Source organism: Fukomys damarensis, unplaced genomic scaffold (assembly GCF_012274545.1).
Source record: "Fukomys damarensis isolate Sample0158 unplaced genomic scaffold, DMR_v1.0_HiC HiC_scaffold_15, whole genome shotgun sequence".
Lineage (NCBI taxonomy): Eukaryota > Metazoa > Chordata > Mammalia > Rodentia > Bathyergidae > Fukomys > Fukomys damarensis.
Genome location: NW_022900927.1, coordinates 44,274,900 through 44,298,684, shown reverse-complemented (window position 1 = coordinate 44,298,684; position 23,785 = coordinate 44,274,900). Strand labels below are relative to the sequence as shown.

Genomic DNA, 23,785 nt, shown 5'->3' with positions numbered 1-23,785 from the left:
CACTGTAGAAAGAAGGTTAAGTCAAGGGACAACAGAGAGTAGCTATATTTATATAAGTCAAAACATCTGGTTGAAAAATCAACATTTGTGTGGCACTAAACATTGGATTTATGACTAAAAATCTCAAGGTTGGGAGTTGAGATGAATCTTTACAAAAAGTCCCAGTAGTGTGATGCAGGCTTCAACTGAATTGACAACAGGAACATGTTTTATGCAAATCTGGGGATATCTGTAAGAAATTTAATCTGATACAGTTATGTTTCCTTCAACACTCAAGGCTTAATTAGCACAGAGTTTCATGTTTGCATAGATGAATGTGCAGTGAGAATTTTATACACTAACTTCCATTTTTTGTATCCTATTTCTTTTGTTTTAGAAGTTCTGACTTCATGATGAAATGTCAACTAACCTATTAAATTTCTCTTCATATCAGGACAGTTGGGAGTAATATTGCAGCCAAATGAGAGAATGTCAAATTATCCTCAGTGTTAAAGGACAATTTTACTCTTTCTTTTTCAAGAACACTAACCAATTTTTAAAATCATTGTGATACATCCAAAATGCTGTCTAAATTTTCCTCATTCCAGGTCATCAATTAATGTGATAGAAATACTTTTCTTTTTTTTCTCTGAGAACCAAGCTCTGTGTTATAAATTTTGGGATAACAGAGTCACCAGTTAAACAGGTACACAGCTTTTCTTTTTTTTTTTTTTCTGAGAACCAAGCTCTGTGTTATAAATTTTGGGATAACAGAGTCACCAGTTAAACAGGTACACCTTTAAATATATTAAACTGGTCTCTAAAAACAGTGGCTCTGAAATTGCCACAAAGATGAAGAGTGAAGAAGTGATTTAAGGAAGTCACTCTAATGAAGAATCACAGCTGTCCGAGTAGAGTTAATACCCATTAAGTATCTGATTGTTTCCAGAAATATTAAGATCAATATCACACATCAAGAGGTTAATGATTGATTAACACGTTAACAAAGGCACAACTGAGCTCTCCATTCCTTAGTAAAATTAGTGAGGTCCACCAATCAGAATGTATGTAACCATTCCTTCATCAAGGTGATCCTTGAGCTAAGCACAAAGATGAGGAGATAGTGGCTCTCTAGTATGTTTATCAGTTTGTAAACCTGGTCATCTATTTGCATAGGTATATTTATGAATGAATGCTTTAATATTATATCACAAATGTAATGCCTACATGAATGAACACATTCATAGATAACAACCTGAACTGATGACAAGGTGAAATGTAAGGCCTAGAGGCCTGTCTAGCCCCACTCTGATAGGCACTAGCTGATGCCATTTGATTAAGTAGCAATAGTAAGCTCGGAGCAAATCAAACTTTCATTTATTTTTATTCATGAGATAAAAACAACTAATTATAAATTATCAAACTTTTTGACATGACAATTAGAGACCTATAAATATAATCTTGGTGTGAAATGAAAAAATTGAATGGTCACAAAAATTTAGAGATCTGGGATTTTTATAAGTCTCTGAGGAAAGACTTGAATGAGTGTTGATTCTCTATTGTAAGAATTGTATGTATAAATAAACATCTGACCAAATGAATGGAAAGAAATGTCAATATTTAGCTTTTACATAAATGCATTTACTTCTATAGCTCGTCTTTCCTAGTTGTTACAATTTTCTAAAGGTTGTATTGGGAGAGTACCAGAGTGACTGATGTGACATTCTCTTGATTCTGTCATTGCTTGCCTGAGGCTTCACAGTAGCAGCCAAGTTTTTACTTCCTCTGGCAAAAATGCAATCTTGTTTAATGAGATGCATTGGCCTCCTAATTTCTGTCTCTCTAAATGCAAAGCAAATCAATCAACTGGGTTTAATTACTGCCTAAACAGTAGGTCTCACATAAAGGGCAAAGTCATTCAAAGCCCTCATCTGTGTCACAATAGAAGAAAGAATCTGGAGAAGAAAGGAGGAGGGAGATAGATTTAGCAAGCTAGTTGCAGGCTGGGGGTTGAGCAGGGGAAAGCATATCTCTATTAAGAAGAAAGAAAAAGAGGCATACATTGAAAAAGTCTGAATAGGAAACATTAATATCCTTACACCATGTGTTTATAGAGTGAAAGAAATAATATAAACCTTTTTGTTCAAAAGTCATCAAACCAGAATTAAATTTTGGCAATACCACATAGTAGCTGGGCTTTGTACTTTGGCTGCTTCACGGCTGAGTTTCTTTATAAATAAAATACAATGAATTTGTGAAAACTACATTTAAGAAAGCATTTCATAGTGCATAGCACTGAGCTCAGCCTATCATAAGTTCTTTATAAATCCTACATGAATCCATATGCATTTGAACAGCATACAGACACTCAAGCATGCTTTTTTGCATGTGTTTCTTCTATTCCACTATCCTCTCTTACCTGAGAACTTTTTTGTTGCTCACTGTATTCCTTGATTTTAATAGCAACAGTCTGTCAAAAAAACATGACTGTGGTCATCTGAAAAAAAACTTAGACTTCTTCTTCAAGACAGTAAGGACATTAAAATCATTTGAGTACAGAAGTTTATGAACTACACACTACTAAATCTCTACCCAGGAATTTAACGTGGTAATGGAAATTGCTGGGTGCTAATCAAAACGACGTAGTTTCAACACTGCACTCTTATCCTATCATGTATTTTCTGCAGATAACCTCTCAGGAATTTCCCACAATCGGACATGATTCTTTGCACTCTCATAATTTCTCTTTCACAAAAATATTTTATTGTTCAAAGAACACAATTTGACCCCATCATTAATAGCTGAGGACTTGCTTGTGTGTAAAACTAAGGTGGTCATCAGGTCAAAATTATTAGAGATTCTTAAACATCAAATAGTATGCAGTCAATTAGTATTTGTTGATTATTATAAAACTCAAAGTAACAACACAACAAAACTGAATTTATTAATAGTAATATATTTTGATATTTCAATTTATATATTTTAAGTTACTTTTCATAAAGACAGTAAGTGTTATTTATATCTTTCTTTCTAGAAATAACAAAAACATTCAGGATATATATTCACCAGTTTATCAATTAAGTGTCTCTTTTAAATAGGACGAGAATCATCCTTACTGCAGTACCATAAACAAGAACCAAATTAAATATTTAATTTACCATATTTGGACGACTATAAATGAGAACTTTATCTGGCTTGTGGTGTCCTATTCTTAGGGCTTCTTCTATAAGTGGGATGTATTCTACCTTCCTTCCAGGTTCAATGCCAAATGAGGCTGTAACAACCACCTTGGGCTAAAATGAAAAAAAAGAGAGCAAGAAAGATTTAATAATCCTAATTAAACTAATCACAATATTTCAGGCACAGATGGGAAGTTTAAATGTTAGAATAATTTCATTCTCTATTGAATAAATTATCTGAAAACCAATAAGCCCTTTTAAAATGTTATAAACAATCACTTCCACATAAATTTCACCTGTTCAAAATTACACACTCGTGATGTTTTGTCCTCATAGATATGCACTATGCAAAATACCTTCTAAAAAGGCTTGGTAAGCCAGGTGAATTTGCCATGATCCAATTACACATAAACGTGTTGGCCCTCAGCAGCAAAGACACATGCACGTGTACACACACACACACACACACTCCTAAAAGCTGGTTGCTGCTAAAGTTATAGCTTTTTTTTATGGGAAGAACACCAGGCTTAGAAGCACTTCTAAGACTTTTGTAAGAGTGTCTCTTTTAAATGCCATAAGAGTTTACAGAAGAAAGGATCTAAATCTCCAATACTCCTTTCTGACTGGTTTTCTTGTTCTAAATACATGAGAATGCTCACAGAATATTATATTTACAATCTTATATTTTTTAAAAGAATGCTCAAATGACTTAAGTTTCAAGCTTACAAAGTGTGGGCATGTCTGTGTCCATAAGATGCACGCAGCATGCTACTTAACCTGACAACTTGCTAATCACTGTTCAAGACATGTAGGTGTGGCCATAAGGTGTCCCTGGCAGGGACATCATTTGGGTTAACCTCTCCTCCTGGATAAGTGTTGAACATGCTTCAGATATTCATCTCTAGTCAACATGCATATTGCTCTTCACTACTGCACTTCAAGCTCCTCCAAAGTCAAGTTTGGATGTCATTTATTTTTGTGTCTCCTCTGACTCATAAAGTGGTTGTTATATCATAAGCTCTCAATAAAAAGTGTGGAAGTGAAGCAAAGTACATATTAATTTGCAGGAACAAAATGTCTATTATTTAAAGTAGTGTTTCTTCACAAGAAATCCAAAGTAAAGGAAACATATAATAAATAATTCAAGAGACAGATTATCAATCCATTATATTGCATCTATTCTTGAATTCTGATTGTTGGTTAGCAGACATTTCATCTATGGAAAAAAATGTACATATACAGTATTTTTTGCTTTTGAATTACACTTAATATTCATAGAATGCAATTTAGCGCATTTATATAGCTTGGCCCAGGTTACAGGAGGTGGAGACAGAGAGAGGACCAGTCTATCACACTGCAGAATGTTTCTCATTCTGCTACATCAAGCTAAAAAGAAACAGAAGTAAGTCTTATCTTCATTTTTTATGTTTTAAAGATAGTATTTGAATGTAATATACATTTTAATATCTTCAGTACTTGCAAATTAGCTCTAGATAATATTCTGTAAGATTAGATGTCTAGAAAAATGAAGGTAAGATTAAATAGCAAATTATAAAACTATATGGAACATAACAGAACTTTAATAATGCAATAAAGTCTTCCAGAAAAATAATCTGTTTTAGATTTCTATTAATAGCATTTCATTAGAGTTTTTAGAGGGCCTACATCGATTTGTGAGAACGTATCCTTTCCATCTATATCTGCTAAAGTAAAAATATTTTATAGCCTATTTAAGAATTATGACACAACAAAAACTTCATTTACTACTTTTCTTGAAATATTTCACATGTGTGTTTCTACCTCCATCTTCTCTTCTTAAATTTGATCTGCCCAGTAGCCTTGCTCATAAAACTGTGTAGTTATTAACTAAGTTCCTAAAGAAAGTTACGTAGATTTGAGTGTATGTTACAAATGGAGCCTCCTATATATTCTTTAAATTTCCTCATATCTTACAAAATGTTTTGAAGGAGAAGTAACACATATAATATCTTTGTCAGAATTTCTGGAGTCAATAGCTCCAGAGAAGTCACCAGCTTGCTATCCATTTGCGGGTAAGTAACAGATCAATAATTCCCCCTAGATTTTCTTCATAAGCACTAATTCAACATGATTTTTAAAATAATATCTCAGGTGTTCAGTTCACAAAACAGCTTCCTACTTTTAATATCTGGTCTATTACCTGATGAAATAAGATACAAACCCACCGGGGAAACTTCCACATACACTATTACCCTTGCTCTGTTAAGAATGTTTTATCTCAGGCTTGCAAACCTCGAAAGGTCAGCCACCTCTTCTTCCTATCATGGACTTCTTTCCTCATCTTCCTTTAGCCTATATATTTTTAAATCATAACTTAAAAATTCATAATTCAAATATTAGTTTTCTCTAAATATCTCAGATTTGTGTCTCTATCTCCATCTTTTCTTACATTTGATGTGTCTTTCCCTAGAAGATCATGCATTTATTGACTAAATTCTTTAACAAGGCTATATGTTTGTGTGTACATGTAATATATATGAGAACTTCTTCAATTATATAACATTTTATTATTGATATTTCCTATTGTTTTACAAACATACCACTTGCCAAAGGTTCTTACCTCAACCTCTAGCCTCTCCTTCATGCATGTCATTTAGAAAGCTTTCCAATTCTTGGCAGTCTTTAAACCTAAATTCTTGGCACTCCTGCTTAAATGTTTTCACTGATTTGTCTACAGCTCAGACAAAGCCTCCCTTTGCAAGCTCACCTGTCACCCCAATCTGATGGCTGCTCCCCCAAAAGAGAATTACATTTTCCTGCCTCTAATTTTTGATTTGTATTCTTTCTACATTTGAGGATCCACTACATCATTCTTTTAAACTATATGAATCTTAGCCAAGATTTTTAATTCAGTCATCTCCTTTTTTGGAAATCCTTCTTTAGCCACCAAACCAAAAAGAAAATTCTTCTTCTAATTCAGAATATATTTCCTTAATTAGGGATCTTTTGGTACAGTCTTAATAAGAAATAGACATAACCATTTGTTTGTGCAATTTCTAAAGCTATGTGCTATAATAGCAGAGCTCAGTGGTTGCCGAGAAAGATTCCTTTCATTAACTAATTCAAAAATAGAACTAACTCAAAAATAAACATTGGGTTAATGCTTACACATTAAAGAAAAAGTAAATCGTAAGCATCCTATTTATGAGGAAGATCAAAATGTAAAATTATTCTTGATAGATCTCTTCATAGGTTAGTGTGGCTATTCTGTGGGTAGCCACAACTTCACTTCCCCAGAGAAAACACCTACCTTTGAATGATCAATGCGACTACTTAGTTCTTTAGATGCAAATCCCCCAAATATGAGACTGTGGATAGCTCCTATCCTTGCACACGCCAGCATGGTATACATTGCTTGTGGGATCATGGGCATGTAGATGACCACAGTGTCACCTTTTCTGACACCATACTTGACCAAAACACCAGCTAGTTTAGAGACCTGTTAAAAAAAATCATTAGATCACTAAAGAGTATTCTATATTATTTCACTAAACCTACAAGTTAAGGCAGTAAATACAGATATTTCTCACACAAGAGAAACCATGCAATATTTAAGCTCATGCATATGATTTATTTCTTTTAACATTATGATATTGAGGTGCATCGATTTTCCTATAAATGACTCAAGTTTATCTTTCTTTGTCATGTAGTATTATTTCACTGTGCATAAACACCATTTTCTTTAACCATTCATCTGTTGATGGACATAGGAATTTTTCAAGATTTACCCATTATGAGCTGCGCTGCTATAAACATGGGTATGCATGTATCCCTGTAATATGATGCCTTTAACTTTTTCAGGAAGATTCTAGAATGGAAATAGCTGGAATTTCTACGTGTTTTTTTTTTTTTTGAGAATTCTCAATACTCGTTTTCATAATGGTTATGCTAGTTTACATCCCCACCAACAATGTTAAAGGGTTCATTTTTCTTTGCAGCCTTACCAGGGTTTGTTATTATTTGTGTTCTTGATGATAGCTAATCTTTCTGGAGTAAGATGGAATCTCTGTGCAGTTTTAATTTGCATTTCTATAATGGCCAGCAATATTGAGTATTTCTTTTTTTTTTTTTCTTTTGTACCAGGGATCGAACTTGGGACCTTGTGCTTGCAAGGCAGATGCCAGAACCATTGAGCAAAATCCCCAGCCCATGGTTGTCCATTTTGATTGGGACTTATATCCTGATGTCTAATTTCAAATTTTTGAGTACTTTATATATTCTAGATATGCTTTACCCAAGGAATAGTGAGTATTTTTTCTATTCTGTAGATTGTCTCTTCATTCTATCATCTTATAGTATTTGTTCTTTCTATTCAAGAAAATTATTTTTCATTATATTTTGTATGCTAATTTTTTATACAAAGTAATTTCCATTGAGATCAACACACACACATACTTCTTTTGACTTGTAACATGTATTTTTAAGACCAAACATACAAATGTCTTTTTCCTCTTAACATAAGCTTTTGCAATTTTAGTGATGAAATCAAAATAGATCATAATCCTACACATTATATAATTTGTTGCAAAAACCATCCCACAGGACAATTGTAGCAAGATGTAGCACTGCCTTAGGATAAAAAAAGGGGGATGGAGGAGTAAAGGCCTTGAGTTTAGTCCTCAGTATCACAAAATTTACTTTAAAATATTCTCTCAGTTAAAAATGTGTTGCCATTTAGCAAGCCCTCCCAACAATAAACATATTAATTTCTGTATATATTATATTTTTAAATCACCAAACTTATAGAAGAGCATAGGGGACTGGAGAAAAGGGTGATGAAAAACAGGGCAGGGGTGGATGTCATTGGCAGTGGGAGAATTGGGGAGACTTCATTAAGAAAGTGCCCTTTTAGCAAAGACATGTACAAGGCAGAGAGTAAGTGGACACCTGTGAGTACATTATTCCAGGAAGGGGAAACAACAGCATAAAAATGTAAGTGGGATGAAGATCGTAAGTGACACTCTCCCTTGGAAAAGTAAGAAGACCCTGAAGCTGGAAGAGGAACAAGTGACATGGCAGTTGTCCATCAGGTCCATTCTAAAGAGCCTACAGTGGTCCAGTGGGCAACTGGAAGTACTCTGCCTTGCTTTTGAACACGATCGTTCAAGATAATGAATAGAGAAGGCTTGAAAAAGGAATTAGGCAACATCGCTATTTGTGGTTTCTTTTATTTCAAACTCTCCTTGAAAATATTCAAAGACTTCTAAAACCTGCTTATTTTTTCCCACGGTTTCTTTCTTCTATTTGCATTCTCTGTGTAGATAAAGGAAATGTGCTTAAAGTGAAGGGCAATAGTGAAAGAAAGTTTTAAAAAACTTAAGTGTTTTCTTCTTCCCTGTACTCCAAATTCTATAATTGAGTGCTATGTTTTAAGCACTCTATATCCAGCGAGCAGAAAGCTGTAAGAAAAATATACCAAAGTTACATAAATCTTGAACTTAAGTTCTATACAGTATAAAAACCAAAATAAATATTGGGAATCTATAGTTGAACAATTCAATGTGTAATCCCTGCAAAAATGACTATGCTCTGTGATGATATTGTTAAATATACTCTATAAGTACAGCTCTGAGACAGATGAAGGAAAGTAGTTTAAATATTCACACCTGGAACTTCAATATCTTGAATAGTGTTTTTTTATAGTTTAGATCAAAAATTTCCCCCCAAATTCTCATGTGTGTGGAAAATGAATTGGGCAGATACTATACTTATCAGTGGATTCATTCAATGATGAGTTCAGTAGCAGAAAGTAGTATTAAGAGGTGAGGCTTGATTTAAGTGAGTCACTGGAGATGTGTCCTGGAATGATGTATTCATATCCTTCCTTTCACCTTTCTTATTCTGCTTTCTGGTTTCCATTGACTGAGTACCTTTTCCTCTGCCATGTTTTGCAGGCTGCCAAACATGGACTAAAACATGAGCCAAAGTACAACTTTCCTCCTTTGAGTTGCTAGTGTTAGGTATTTTGTCTCAGTGAAAAGAAAGTAAACTAAGATTTTTTTTGATGCCAGAGAAGTGTGTGTTACTGAGACTGTATCTAACTATGTGGTTTAAAAGATTTAACAAGACTTTGTGAGAAGTGTTTGGAAAAATTTACAGACATCAGCTAGACAAAAACCTAAAGAGCTATTAGCTGAGCTTCACGGAAGATTCTGATCTGAGCTTTGAACACCAGAGTGCTGATAGAAATGCACACAGTAGAGGAGGTTTAGGTTGGGAACAAGGAGTCCTTTGGCAGTTGGACTAGAAGCCATTTATGCTATGCTCTGGCAGAAAAGTAGCATATATTTTGCTCATGTTCTGAGACTTTGCAGGATACTCAGATTAAGAGCAGCAAACTAATTAATCTGCTGGAAAAAATTGCAAGAAAGCCCAGTGTTCAGATTATGGTCTGAGTACGACTAGCAGATTTTAGCAAGCTAATTAATCTGCTGGAAAAAATTTCAAGACAGCCCAATGTTCAGATTCTGGTGTGAGTACTGCTAGGAGATTTTAGGCGTATCTGCAATAAAAATCAGCAATAAATGATATAGCTGAATAATTTAGAAATTTTGAAGTTTCATCAGAAAAGAAGTGCCTACAAATTTAAGGCTATGGAGAGTATGACTGCTGGGAAGATTTAATTAAAAATAAAAGACAAATATTTTAAATCAGGACAATTAAAAAGATGACACAAAAGTATATCAGGAATCGGCAAAATCTGATCCTTGATAGATTCAAGGATGCAAAACTGGAAAGCTTTTGTTTGAGAAGACAGCCCCTGGATGGCTGGTTCATTCAGAGTGACAGAGGGAAATATTTCCCCAAGTTCAGTCATTCAGGCAATTAGAGCCCTGTGCAGATAGGTTCTAAAGGGGCCAGGCTACTCTTTGAGCAAGCAGAAAATGTTGGTATCAGCCATGTACTGCTGATGTTACAGGCACACAAAACATAAGAGTTATGGAATGAGAAAGGCTTCCACTCAGATTCCAGAAGTTATCAGAGGCCAGGCAGTGTGCCCCTGAGAAAGCAATGCATGATGCTATAAGAGTCAAGCTGAAAGTGTACTGGAGACTCCAGAAAGATGAGGGTGCAGGAGCATGGAATATTTGCAGAGGAATGCTGCACACAATGAGCACAGCCACCACAAAAGAGAGTCCATGAGAGCTACAACTGGCAATGCAGTAGGAGCAGGGCTGCCCACGCCCTCTGGAGCTCACATCTTATCATAACCTGCTCTGGGTATTGGGCATAGGCTGCAGGATTTAATATTTGCCCTGATGGGTTTCAGTTTCACTTTGGTTCCCTTATTTTCTATTCGACTATTTCTCTCTTTCAGAATGGGAATGTTTACCCTGTGCCACTGTGTGTTGGAAGTACACAATTTTCTTTATTATTTTCATAGGGGCTCACTGCTAAGAATTTTCCTTGAATCTTAGAGAAGACTGAATTTAGACTTTTCAACAAGTAGGAACTGTTAAAACTTTGGTGACTCTTAGAGTCGGACCAACACATTTTGCATAAAGAGAAAGACATAAGATTTAGGGGCCAGGGACAGAATGCTATAGTTTAGATCTAAAATGCCCTCCCTGAGATTCTCATGTGGAAGATAATTGGATCATGGGGGCTCTATACTCATTAGTGAATTCATTCATTCACAAGTTCAGTAGCTGAATATGCTTTAGGTGGGGATGCCTGGTTGTAGATGATTCCCTGAGAATACTAACTAAAAAAGTAGACTTTTTTCTCTGCCTCTTCCCTTATTCTGCCTCCTGGCTGCTACAGAATGAGCAACTGTGCTCCATCCAGGACCATGCGCCATGCTGCTTCTGCATTGGAGCCATCCAAACAAGGACTGAAAATGTAGGCCAAACTAAAGCTCTACTCCTTTGTTTTTGTTGTTCAACATTTTATTCAACAAACAAGAAAGTAAATAAGATGGTGCCTACTGTTGAATAAAAATAATGTTCAACTAAACCCAATCAAGCAATGAGAGAGCTTACATTTTCTTTCTACCATATTTAAAATGTATTCCTCTAGATCCTAAGTATGTTCATTTTATATTGTATATTTACACCATAATTCCAAACTACAAATTGATATATGCATCAGTTGATTTTTCTCTCACTCACTTCTGTCATTTGTGTTATCTGTCTGGCTCCTGTGAGCATCTGAGTTGTCAACCTTTGCCCTGAACACACCTGTCAAATGAGGTTGCATCAGTTCTGTGCAACCACTAGATGGAGCCCATTTGGCCTCATTTTTTTGTAGCTACACCGTGATATTTTTGATACTCCATATCGACACCAGAGCTGGTCAAAACAAAAGTATTATATAATCAAAATGTAGACTTCTTTTTTAGTGATTTCCAAAACTAAGTGTAATTCTGATAAAATTTTCTAATGCTAACATGTTAATTTAAATAGCTAAGTGGGATGATAGATAATATATGTGAGAAAAATCATAGGAAAATATATTTCTGGTGAGACCGCATAAATAAATCTATGAGAAAAATATTACTAGTAAGAAGAAGAACATAGACATAATTCAATATAAATATACTTGAGAATATTTCATTTTAACATATTCCTTGTTAAATCCAGGTCTAGTTTACATGGGAGCTGCAGAACAGAATACTTTCTTTTCTCAGATCCAAAAAAAGACAAAATCACTTCAAAGATAAGTGTAGGTAACAGTGAGCAATAAGATGGAAAAATGTGGAAATCTCAGTCACCTAAAATTACACAGTCATTCAAAAAATTGCTATTGAAAAGAACACAAAAGGTCATTTAAGCTACACTTCAGAGGGTTCAGGATTCTGAAGCTTTCATCAACTTCAGATAGAAAATTATCAAAGAGAAAGAAAATACATATTATTTTTATCCAAAGACACAGTCTTATCCTACTATAGATCTGAGTGTAGATTTGTAAATTTTATTTTGCAAATAATATTTTAATCTACATGGTTTCAAATGAAGATAAACATTCACTGATGGCCCACTCATGAATCCATATTCATTTTGCATCTTCTTAAAACTCATAATTTATTAACAGCTTGATATCTGTGTATCAAATTCAAAAACAAAAATTGATTTCAACACAACATCAACAGCAATACAAACACCCTGCAATCATGATCACCTAGCCTGGGGACACTGCTATTCTAGCATGAGAACTATGTGACAGAGGCCCAAGGAAAGAAAATGAGTGCATATATTTACCTAAATAGATAAACATTGATTTTTTTCTACCAAAAATTTTATGAATTAATTGGTATTTTAGTAATAATTTAAAATCATTTTAGCATACAAGTATTCAACCACTGATGCAATTTGTGAAGTATCTACTATGTAACCTATACTAAACTCAAGTCTGCAAATAATAAAGATAAAGATGTGGTTCTTCTTTAAACAAAAGAAATTTAAGAGTGTGGGGGACAATGACATAGATAATAATAATAAAATAAAATGAAACCACAGCTATTCATATAACATAAGGTACACTCCTATATTTGCTCATATATACCTTGCATTAAAGTACAACTTTAAAATTAAGAGTTATAAAAATGAAACATGTTAGCATAAATAATAAAAATTTTAATAAAAATCCTAGGCATTCACTTTGGAAAGTCTTCAATAGCAATCTGTGAGTTACAAAGAGTTGATGATGAAATCAAGAAACTCATGTTTCTTTGAAAAAAAAATATATTGGCGTCTAAATTATAGTAAAAAGACAGCAATTTTGGGCAACCTTGGGTCCAAGTCGAAAGATATTACATGGAATAAAACACAAGAGAAGGCATTTTTTCAATGCTACTCTATTATAAACCCTGGTTAATCAATGAAAAAAATATGTAAGTAATTAAAAAGGAACCATATGCCTTAGAAAAGTTCATTAAATTCACAGTAAATAGTCTGTTTTTGACATGTAGAACTTGTCAAGAAAGAGATTGCCAAAAATACCTGCATTTTTCTTTAAAATATAGTTTAATCATGCATTTACATGCAGACACACACTCACAGTTTTGTTTGTTTTATTCACTCAAAGAGCCATCAAAAAAAGATAAAACTTTAGCTCCAATGAATACCTTTTTTTTTTTACTAAGCACTTATTGTTCATTTCCATTAGTATCCATGAAAAGAATCAACTTTCCAAAAGTTGATCACATGTAAAATGATATTAAAACTATCTTGAGAGATAATCTTTCAGGTAGGTAAATATTTTAATATCACATAAGAAACTTCTAGGGCAATAGTTTTTTAAAGACAGTGAAAATATTTTAAACATAAAATTTTCAAGTCAGTTTAATTGTGTGATAGGCTCCTCACACCATAAAATAGAGGCCATGTTATTAAATGAAAAAAAATCATTGCACTATTGATATTCAAAAATAAATTTATAATTATTAATTTAAGTCAGAAAAGAATGTATATTTATATATAAAATTGTTATCCTATTCAGTTTTCGAAGAAGTACTATAAAACATTATCCTATGTTTCAAACAGTTATTTGATAGTGGTCTAGAAAACATTTAATAGTACATTTCCTCTCAAGTAATTAGCTCCAATTGAAGGAATACTACTGTTACTTAGAATAGTCATTTTTTTCTCATTTCTATTTTCTTCACATGTAATTTCAATCAATATTTGGCCATTTAAAAACTATGTATTCACACCCAAAGGGAAAAGGAGATTTGTTAAATTTATTTTTCTCAAGCTTGAAATCACTGCAATTTCAATAATCTGCATGCTTTTAAGACTAATGTGATTTTGAGACTATATTTCACAGAAAATTAGCTCAATCCTCATTTCTTTTTGTATATGTGCTCAAGACTTGAAAAGGAATGTCTGCTTTCATTTCTTTCATATTCATTGTTGAAATTTGCAAGTATAACATCAGAATTTGTCATGTCATGTAAAGAACACCTTGTTAATTTTAAAATAGTGTTAGTATATAATATGTCACTGTTGACAGAGAAAATAATCATACAGCAAGAAATAAAAGTCCTAAAGAATGGAAAATGTAATTGATGCCTATCATTAAAATGCATCATTACAGTATATGAAATAAAGAGGAAAGAAAGTATGTAGATAATAATTTATGGGTTGCCTACATACCACTTACCGTCTGTCTGTTACAGATGTTAATAATTGGACAATTATGACTTTCTCCTCCTTTTACTCACTAGACAGTTTCTGCCAAAAGCCTGAAATTCTCTCATAGAATGTGCCATTTCACTGAGAAAGTAAAGTATGTTAACAATGAATAAGCAAAGTTCAGCACAAATAGATTAATGAGATGGGCTAGAAAGGTAAGAAGACAATATCACATAGCATGAATATACTTCTTAAGGCTCATTGAGAGTAGACTTATCCTAAAAACAATGTTGTATTGGTTAGCTTCATATTCTATAATGAAATACCTGAGGCAATTAATTTATAAAGAGTAAATGTTTTTCATTCAGCGTTCTGGATATTTTAGTCCAATAGCAGCCCCATGGAGCACATAGTAGGTCAAACCACTTACACCTCCATCCATAAATTCAGATGAGAGACTGAAAGGCACAAGGGACCACGATTCCTTTCAAGGGCATATCCTGTGACTTAAGGAGCTTCCACTTGGTCCTACCTCCTAAAGATTCACAGCAGTTCCCAATAGGAACACATTGAGGGTTGAGCTTTTCACACATGGTCCTTTGCAGGATACAATGCATATTCAAGGTATATTGAAAATTTTAGATCCTCCTTATAAATAGGAACTCTCCAGAGTCTTTTGCATGGATTGGAGCTTTAACAATAAGGCTTTAATTTGAGAAATATTCATTGTAGAACATATGGCAGTTATTGATAAAAGCAGGGAAGTAAAGGGAAGGGAGGCTTAGGGATAGATCCAGGTTTTGAGTTTCTGTAATCGGTCATAAAATGATGCCATTCAAAAGGCTGACAAGGATAGGAGGAAAAGTGGATTTAGACACATTGAAATCTGAGTACCAAAGAAACAGCCAGGGGTAGATATCTACTCAGTCATCCCACACATGACCTGAACATCAAGAGAAAGGTGCGTGCTAATGATAGAGAATCAAGCGGCAATATGTATATGCAGCAATTTCCTGTGATGAATGTATTTGTTATATGTCACAAACTTTCTCCAAAAGAGGAAGAATTGGAATTGATTGTAACACATCTGGCAACATAGGCCACTGAGGCTGATATAATCTCCCAGGGAGAATGTCGAATGTGAAAAAAGAAGAAGGATTAAAAGGGGTAGGAAGTGAAGAGGGGTGCAGAAAAAGACAGCACTTAAGACGGAATATTGGACAAAATATCCAGGGAGGAAGAAAAACTAATAAAGGCAGGGTGGTATGGCAGAAGTGAGAAAAAACAAAGCTTTCAAGAGGATTAGACATGATAAAGATATGAAGTAAAATACTGGAATCAGTAATGAGTGGATTAATCAGTTAGAGCAACAGTAAAATCTTGAAGGGTTTGAGAAAGTGTGTGATAAAATAGGACAAAGCAGTGTCAGGGATTTAGCTCAGTGGCACCATGCCTGCCTTGTAAATGCAAGGTCTGGAGTTCGATCCCAGTACAAAAAAAAAAAAAAGGTAAAATAAAAAAAAAGACATGTTTAAGGTTAATCAGTGAAGGAAAATAGGTAGGAAATTAAATAGTAGGAGAAAGATTTAGGCTTATTTTTTTTCTTTGCAAATTTATTTTTACCTGGTTCATAAAAACAAAATTCTTACATATTTTACAAGCATATTTTTATATATGATATGATGTTTTTATCCACTGCACACATCCACTGTGTAATTATAAATCTCCTCAGACATTTATCATTCCTTTTTTTTTCTTTTGATACCATGGATCGAACTCGGGACCTTGCACTTGCAAGGCAGGCAGTGAAACCACTGAACTAAATCAGCCTGTCCTCTCTTTATGGTGAAATATTCTAGCTTTCTGAAACTTGCAATAAAGTAGAATTATCTGTTGTCACCTACGGTGTGAGAAGCACGGTTGGAAGAGAAAGAAGCATAGTGACACGAGAGGGGACAAGAGAATAAAAGCTCTACAAGGTCTAAGAGCAATGACTTCATGATATGAAAGACCAGCCTCCATGGTGAAAGCAGACAAAACAATGTGCACCCAGGGAAGTCTGTAGGTTTTCTGGGGCAAGTTTTCATCTTAGTTCCTTGGTTTGAATTAATAGTCCCTGTCAGACAAGGGTAGAAAAATGAGAGCCAAGACTTGTCATGTAAAAGTACAAGATCCCGATGATGAATGTGACTTTACTATATACCTAGAATGTACCAATAAACTCAATAAAAGAAAAAAAAAAGTCCCTGTCTCGCTTGAAGCATAGCGGTGAGAAGATCAGTGTTTAAAATAGTCTTTGTCTACCTAAGCTCATTTCTCTGATTTACTTCACTTAATATTATGTCTCAAGTTGTATCTGTTTTCCCCACAAATGACTCATGTTTATCACAGTAGTGCTACATTATGTAGTGTAAATACTACTTTCTTTATCTATACATCTGCTGTGTGGATGGACATATAGTCTGCTCCCACGAATTAGCTATCATAAATTGTACTTACAATAAGAAATAGAGAAATAGATGTTTTGCAAAAGAAAAGAACAACAAGAGATTGAGGGTTGGGCATGAAAAAAGAAGTAAGATGTGTCATGCACATGTACCACTCACCATGAAGGATGAACTCATTATGTACTGCAAACACAACTAATAAAAAAATGAAAATTTTAAAAATAGGCTTCGACAGGCAGAAAAGAACTTATTAGAGCACGCTAAAAAAATATGAAATAGGGCACCAAAGTCTGAATAGTCATTAGGCCATTAGTCTAATAAAGCTCTGATCAGTAGATATGTAATTTTTCCCTTCAACAAAATTTAGCATACCAGATGCAGGAATGAAGTTACTAAAGAATTAGATGGGCCGGGGATTTAGCTCAGCTGTTTGGTGGCCTGCCTTGCAAGCGCAAGGACCCGAGTTCAATCCCCGGTACCAAAACAGAACAAAACAACAACAACAGAAAGAATTAGATTGCTCTGGGTCTAGACTTTTGCCATGGAGGTGAAATTTGATTAAACTGAAGAACTTAACAAGGTAAGAGAAAGGTGAAGATAGAAGGGATCCTTAGGTAACAACAACACACTATCAGACTACTTAAAACTGTAGTATTTTTTTAAAGTATTGTGTTTAAAGTGCAAATCACCTAAAAGTGGGGTTTTGTTGCATTTATAAGAATGCCAGAGATTTAAAATAGATAATCTAAAAGTCATAAACCCCAGTAACGTGTACTCTATACTCTTTCTCCATCTTCTATCTGCCAAAAAAATAATAACCAAAAAAAACCTCTATGATTCCATTATGCATCTTTTTTCAGATTTTCCCCACAATATCCTTCTTTCTACCTTGGAAAATTACATTCACGATGCCCCTTTTCCCAACACTCAATTCCACTAAACCAATCAGTGACTAATGTATTTCTTTACAAACTGTTTTCCCAGAACCTTTAAATTCTCACTAGATTTACTTCATAATTACGAGCACTTGATTATCTTTCATTATTAATACTGAATATTTCATCTGTATTTATGGGTTAAGCAGTTTAGTAGATTAGAACTTGAAAATACTCAGAAAAGTACAACTCAGGAATAAGAAAAAAGAAAGCACAAATTCCAATTTAAAAGTTCTCAGGTGAATTTTTAAACCTAGCCTAATTCAAAATAGACTACTTTCTACATCTTTCTTTAAAAATGTAATGCCCATAGTATTAAAGCAAATTTCATTACATTTTAAAACATATAACCCACCTGGACTAAAGTGAAACAGAAAATTCAACTATTAGAGAAGTCATTTTCATGATCATGCATTTATGTGGGCATTCTCAAAACTCTGGTATAAGATGGGCTGGGGATTTAGATCAGTGGTTCCACTGCCTGCCTCCCAAACACCAGGACCCTAGTTTGATGCCGGTACAAAAAAAAAAAAATAGTATAATATGCTTTTTCCATATATAATATAGAAAACTTTTCCAATTTATCTATAAAGGGTCACAGAATCTACTATATCCTATTAACAAAGAGTATTCAGTTAAACACAGATAAGGCTACACCCTCAACTGAATATAAAGGCTCTGACAGTAACAACTGCTGTACATATTTGTTTAAACCACAATAAAAATGGAAAATGTGAAACAGTTATTATTTTAGAATGATCACTCTGTGGATGTTATATATACACTGCATTAAATAGCTAATGGACAATATAAAAAGCAATAATAATACATGCTCTTAGTCAAAGCCAGATTCATTTTCTTTTGGCTTAATAAATGCTTTTAATGCAATGTTTTTTTAAACTAGGATCTTCACAAGAGTTCTGAGAGCTCAAGGATTTTGAAAAAGCATTCTTAGATTTGCAATTTCATTATAATTGTTAATAAGGTGATATAGTATAATCCTTATGTTCTTGGAACTCATGGAAAGTCACTTCATTCATTTGTGTTTGTTTTTATGATCTCCTGCATAGTAAACAAAGATCAGATGACGTCATAGTGTGCTGCATATTCAAAAGCTTCAGGAAGTTCAATTACCAACATGTGACAAGAGAATGCAGGTATCGTAGTAAATGCGCCATGAAGATCAGAGCCCCAGACCAGAACATCATGGTCAGACTGCAATCAGTAATTCAGTTCCACCAAAACAACACCATTTGTTATATTAAATTAATGCCATCAGTTGAGACTGACTGGTTTTATAAGATTGTTTTTGTCTCTAAGATTTGGCTCTCCATATGTATGAAGCTGCAAAAAATGATATTAAAGCCTAGGTTTAATTGACATTAAAATAAAAATTTTCAGTCAACAAAAGTATGTAAGAATAATTCTTCTTTATAAAGTATTTGTGCCACAATTTAAAAAAATGTTAGTACCTTTTTTAGGTTGTATTTATTTATGGTTTTTAAAGAAAAGTGACTATAAAGAAGTAAAGGTAGACAGGAACAACATGGTTTGTAGGTCACTTTTGCACTGCTTTTTCAAATTAAATTTCTAATTAAAAAACATTCGCAGCACTTCTGCGGATAATACATAAAACGCGATACCTACTCTGGGTACACCAATCACACTTCTAGCACTCAGCTATGTTCCTTTTAACCTTAATGGTTTTGCTGGTCAATACAACCTGAAAGTCAATGAAGATATGTGAAGGATGCATAGAAAACTTGCAAAATACCCCCAGAACTGTACAAGGACATGAGATCATTGCAACATTAGGGTCTTCTCCAACAACATTTACATCACTCGACCAAAGAAACTACATATTAAAGAGAAGAAGCATTCATAAATATAATGCACATACTCATAACTAATAAACAGTGAATACAGATCATCACATTTGCGAAGAATTTCTCATAAATATTCATAAATGTGTAACAGTTCCTATAAACATCGACATATGATAAAGTTAACGTTATTCAGCTTTGCAATGAAAATGAAATGCTTTTAAATCAAGTGCGGCATGAGAAAATAAACAATTAATTTCCCCCAGATTTCTAATCTTGACAACATTTCTACTGAACACAACCTTCCACTGATATTTATTCAAATTTATTTCACTTTTGTTATATATCTCTAAAAAGTGCATAAGTGTAAGCATAAAACTGCCAAATGAATCAAAATAATTTTAATAACATCATTTTCCTAGATACATATTTCATCAGATTCAAAAAACTTATATGAAAAATATTTTATTTCACTTACTCAGAATATGATTCTAGCCTCATGTCTTTCTTTGCATCACCTTAACCATTAACTGTCCTTCTATTTAAGTTCATCAGCTTTATCTTCAACTCATTATGAAACTCATGCTAGACCAAATAACTTGATAAATCTCACATGTTAATTATAAAAGGACAAAAACAGAAAGTTGTTGGTATGCTCAGTTGTACTGTATCAAGGGTGCAGGTGAGTATCAACAGATAAAAGAATAATTGTTTCTAGCACTTCTTATTTCTACCTGCAGAAAAATTTTCTTCCCTTTTATATTCTGCTACTCCTTAACTTTAACTACTGCTTCTCTTGCTCCATTACTCTCTGAAAATTTATTACTTTTATTTCCCATGTAGTTCATCTTATTGTTCGAAAACCTAGGCCAGCAGTTTTATCTTTAGTGTGTCCACCTTAATTATGACCTATGTCAAATCCAGCTCTTGGATATATTTCCTACAGGCCTTTGAGGGATTCCTGTGGAGGGCTGGGCTGCATAGTATGAGATGTGTATTTCTATTGCTTTACATGACCCAGCTTACACATCACTTCAACAACAAAGCCTTCTCTGAACTGCTGGGAAGAAGATAGTTCTTTCCCTGAGCTACAAATGCACAAAGCTTTATTGTTACATTATCACACTACACTTATATGCTGTTATATTTCTCTTGCCAGGAAACTATGACATTCTTGAATACACGAACTATATCTTATTCTCTTTTATGACTTCATTGTCTAACACAGGAAATGATACACAGTAATTAATATGTGGCACCGTAATAACTCACTGAAGGTCTTCCTTCATCTCTAAAATGCCACATATCTTAGTGCATTTGCAATTCACATTTATTTCTCTGGACTCATTATTTATGGACACTAATAGGTTAAAGGTATTTACCTGTAAGACCTGGTCCATGGAATGAAAGAATATTTGTGGAGAAATTCCTGTCTGTCACAATCCATCTGGCTACACTGCATTTCTCAGCCTCCCTAACAGCTGATGGCCAAATGAAATGTGCAGACAGGTCATGTATTTTGGAGTCTGGGCCTTAACACACGCCAGGTCTGTTCCCCTACAGTCTTCTCCATATTCCCAAGAGTTAGTACGTCTGTGTGTCTGCTTTTGCTTTAGTGATGCAGATGAGGCAATGAAAGAGAGGGTGAGGGATCAATAAAGGTTTCGTGAAATTGGGTCATACCAAGGCGAACTTCATCATGTGGGTTATTGTATAAAAGTAATGCATTTTGAAAATTTTAAACCACCATATAATTGACTATCTTTGTTTCATCAGCTTCGCCTTCAACTAACATTTAAGAGACTTTTTAAAAAGTTGTATAAATGATGATGCAAACTTTTAATGATGAAAATAATTTGAATTATTTATATAAAATTACACAAGAACACTCTTTTAGATTGCTTAAAAAAAGAACTCAAAAGATGGAAAGCAAGCAGGGTGTTTACAGGTAGCTGACGTATAGTAGACAAAATGAGACGTTTCTAGCCTACTTGGTGTAATCAGGGATCCAAGATATGATACACGTGTGAAGTGACTTTCAGAATCCCATGACAGAGACGGCCTCTATTTTATCCTTTCATTTTCTATGTGGAAGCAAATGCTGGAATTCTAAATAATTGAAGCTGTTCATTTCTCTTCTGGATCATTGTTATCTCTTTATTTATTTTCTTTCCAACATAGTCTCTTCTTCAGTGAAGCTAAAGTGATTCCTTTAACAACACGTAATTCCACATTTTACTTAGAATTAAATGCAGACTCGACCATGGCCTGCAGTGTTCTACACGGTCCAGTTGCTCACCCTCCCCTTCTGCCATGCTCTCATCAGTAGCCTGCTGGTTCTCCTCATGGTTTAAATCTATTCTTTCTCCACAGCCTCAACCTGATGTACTTTTCCCTCAAATAATTATATGGTTCTATCCCACTCTTCTGCCTTGTTTTATTTTGTTTGTTTGTTTTGTTCTGTTTTGTTTCATTTTGGCATTGGAGAGCAAAACCAGAAACCAGGGGCATTCTAACACTGAGCACAATTCTCAATCCTCTTTAATTATTTTAGGACTTGAGCTTGCTCTCCTCCTGCCTCAGCCTTCCAAACTGCTAGGGTTACAGGCATGTACCACGCACGGTTTCCCACTCTGTATAACTAGGCTCAGTGACAAACCTATCCTCTGAAGATAGGAAGGGGAACAGGGATAAAGGGAAGGAGGAGGAGAGCGAAGGCAATGGGGAGTGAAGACAGCGAAGATGTACTACGTGTGTGTACGAAGTCTCCATGAGGAAGGTAAGTATGTACAGCGCGTGTGTACCAATAAAAATGACTACAAAATAAAAACATAATAAAATGGCAACCCCATATCCCTCTCTAGCCCTTTATTTTCCCTCACACTGGATTATATTGTACCACATTTTTTATTTGCACTACATCTCTTCAACTAGAATGGGATTTTCCTGTGTACAAAGACTATGAACATTTGCTGCACTAAAGGTAAAGGGAAAAAAGAAAAATAAGCCAGGACGTTGGGAAAAGTTCTAAGTAAAATGCAATGGATTTCAAAGTACGGCAAAATAGCTTTGGGTACAGCAGAAATTGAAGCAAGTTCACCCTTTGAATGGTGATCTTTATTTTATAGACAATATAATATCTAAAAGTCAGGCTGAGGAAATTTAAGGGTATTTTTTATAGTTTTGCTATTTTGAACTGAGATAAATATAATTTTTAGACAGTTGTAGTGTGAAACAAATGTTTCTAATATGGAAAAGGCAAGGTTAAAAATGTTAAATGTTTCTTCATTTGTTTAATATTTTCTTGTATTTTTTATTTAAATTGATCTAATAACCTTTGCTTTTATATTGAATCCTCTATGAAGCTAAATTAAATTTCACTGTTATAAAGTTCTTTAAAAACAAGTTTCAGTTTATATTTTGGCAAAAAAATTAACTCAATATTTAGTGAACATTTAAAACAAAATATAACCTTATTAACTAAACATTAGATTTTTGGAACAAAACATGGTTGCACTAGAACCTTTTTAAAATTAATAAAAGCATGAACAACATCATCTCCTAGATTGGATTTCTTTTTTTTTTTTTTTTTTTTTTTTTTTTTTACTCTCGGTACTGGGAATCAAACTTTTTGTGCTTGCAAGGCAGTCTGCAGAACCATTGAGCTAAATCCCCGGCCCTTCTCCTAGATTGTTTACAGCCTTAAATACTGGGGCATAGGTTTCCTATCAAAAATGTTCTCCTGAATAGAATTCGCTTCCCATTTGCTTCCAAAGAATGGCTAGGAGAGATTGATAAGGTGCAGACTTTATTATTCATTATTTTTTTTTCTTTTTTCTTTTTTTTTTTTGAGGCAGGATCTCACTATGTAGTCCAGGCTGGTCTTGAACTCACTATGTAGTCCAGACTGGTCTCAACTTTCAGGGATTCTCCTGCTCTACCTCCTGTTAGAATTACAGGCATGTACTACCAAGCCAGGTTTGTCATTAATTATTTTCAAAATAAGGGAGAATATCTTCATAGCTTTAGTTTCTCAAAACGATTTAAACACTTTTTCACTACAGCTTCTTTGTATTTTTTCCTAAAGTTTACAAATATCGATAAATCTTTCTCTTTAATTATGAAAAAGTCTCTACAAAACTTCAAAATATGGCATGCTAACACAAAAGTGAGTGGAAAACATCTGTGAGTGAGCATTTCAGAAAAGAGGACTGGCATGGGCCGGGGATTTAGCTCAGCGGTTCGGTGGCCTGCCTTGCAAGCGCAAGGACCCGAGTTCAATCTCCAGTACCCAAAAAAAAAAAAAAA

The 23,785-nt window shown here is 34.1% G+C and overlaps 1 protein-coding gene across 2 annotated transcripts in view; it reads right to left on the bottom strand.

The window, feature by feature from the left end:
• Acss3 (acyl-CoA synthetase short chain family member 3) overlaps positions 1-23,785 on the bottom strand; it is a 145,378-nt gene that overhangs the window by 85,242 nt on the left and 36,351 nt on the right. Inside the window, exons 3-4 of one of the 2 annotated variants that reach the window (XM_019210574.2) lie at positions 6,448-6,636; positions 3,138-3,272 (exon numbers count right to left, since the gene is read on the bottom strand). The exons of the other annotated variant lie outside the window; for it this stretch is intronic. Coding sequence (XP_019066119.1) covers positions 3,138-3,272; positions 6,448-6,636 — 324 coding nt within the window. The remainder of the gene's footprint in view (positions 1-3,137; positions 3,273-6,447; positions 6,637-23,785) is intronic. 2 annotated transcript variants of the gene reach the window in all.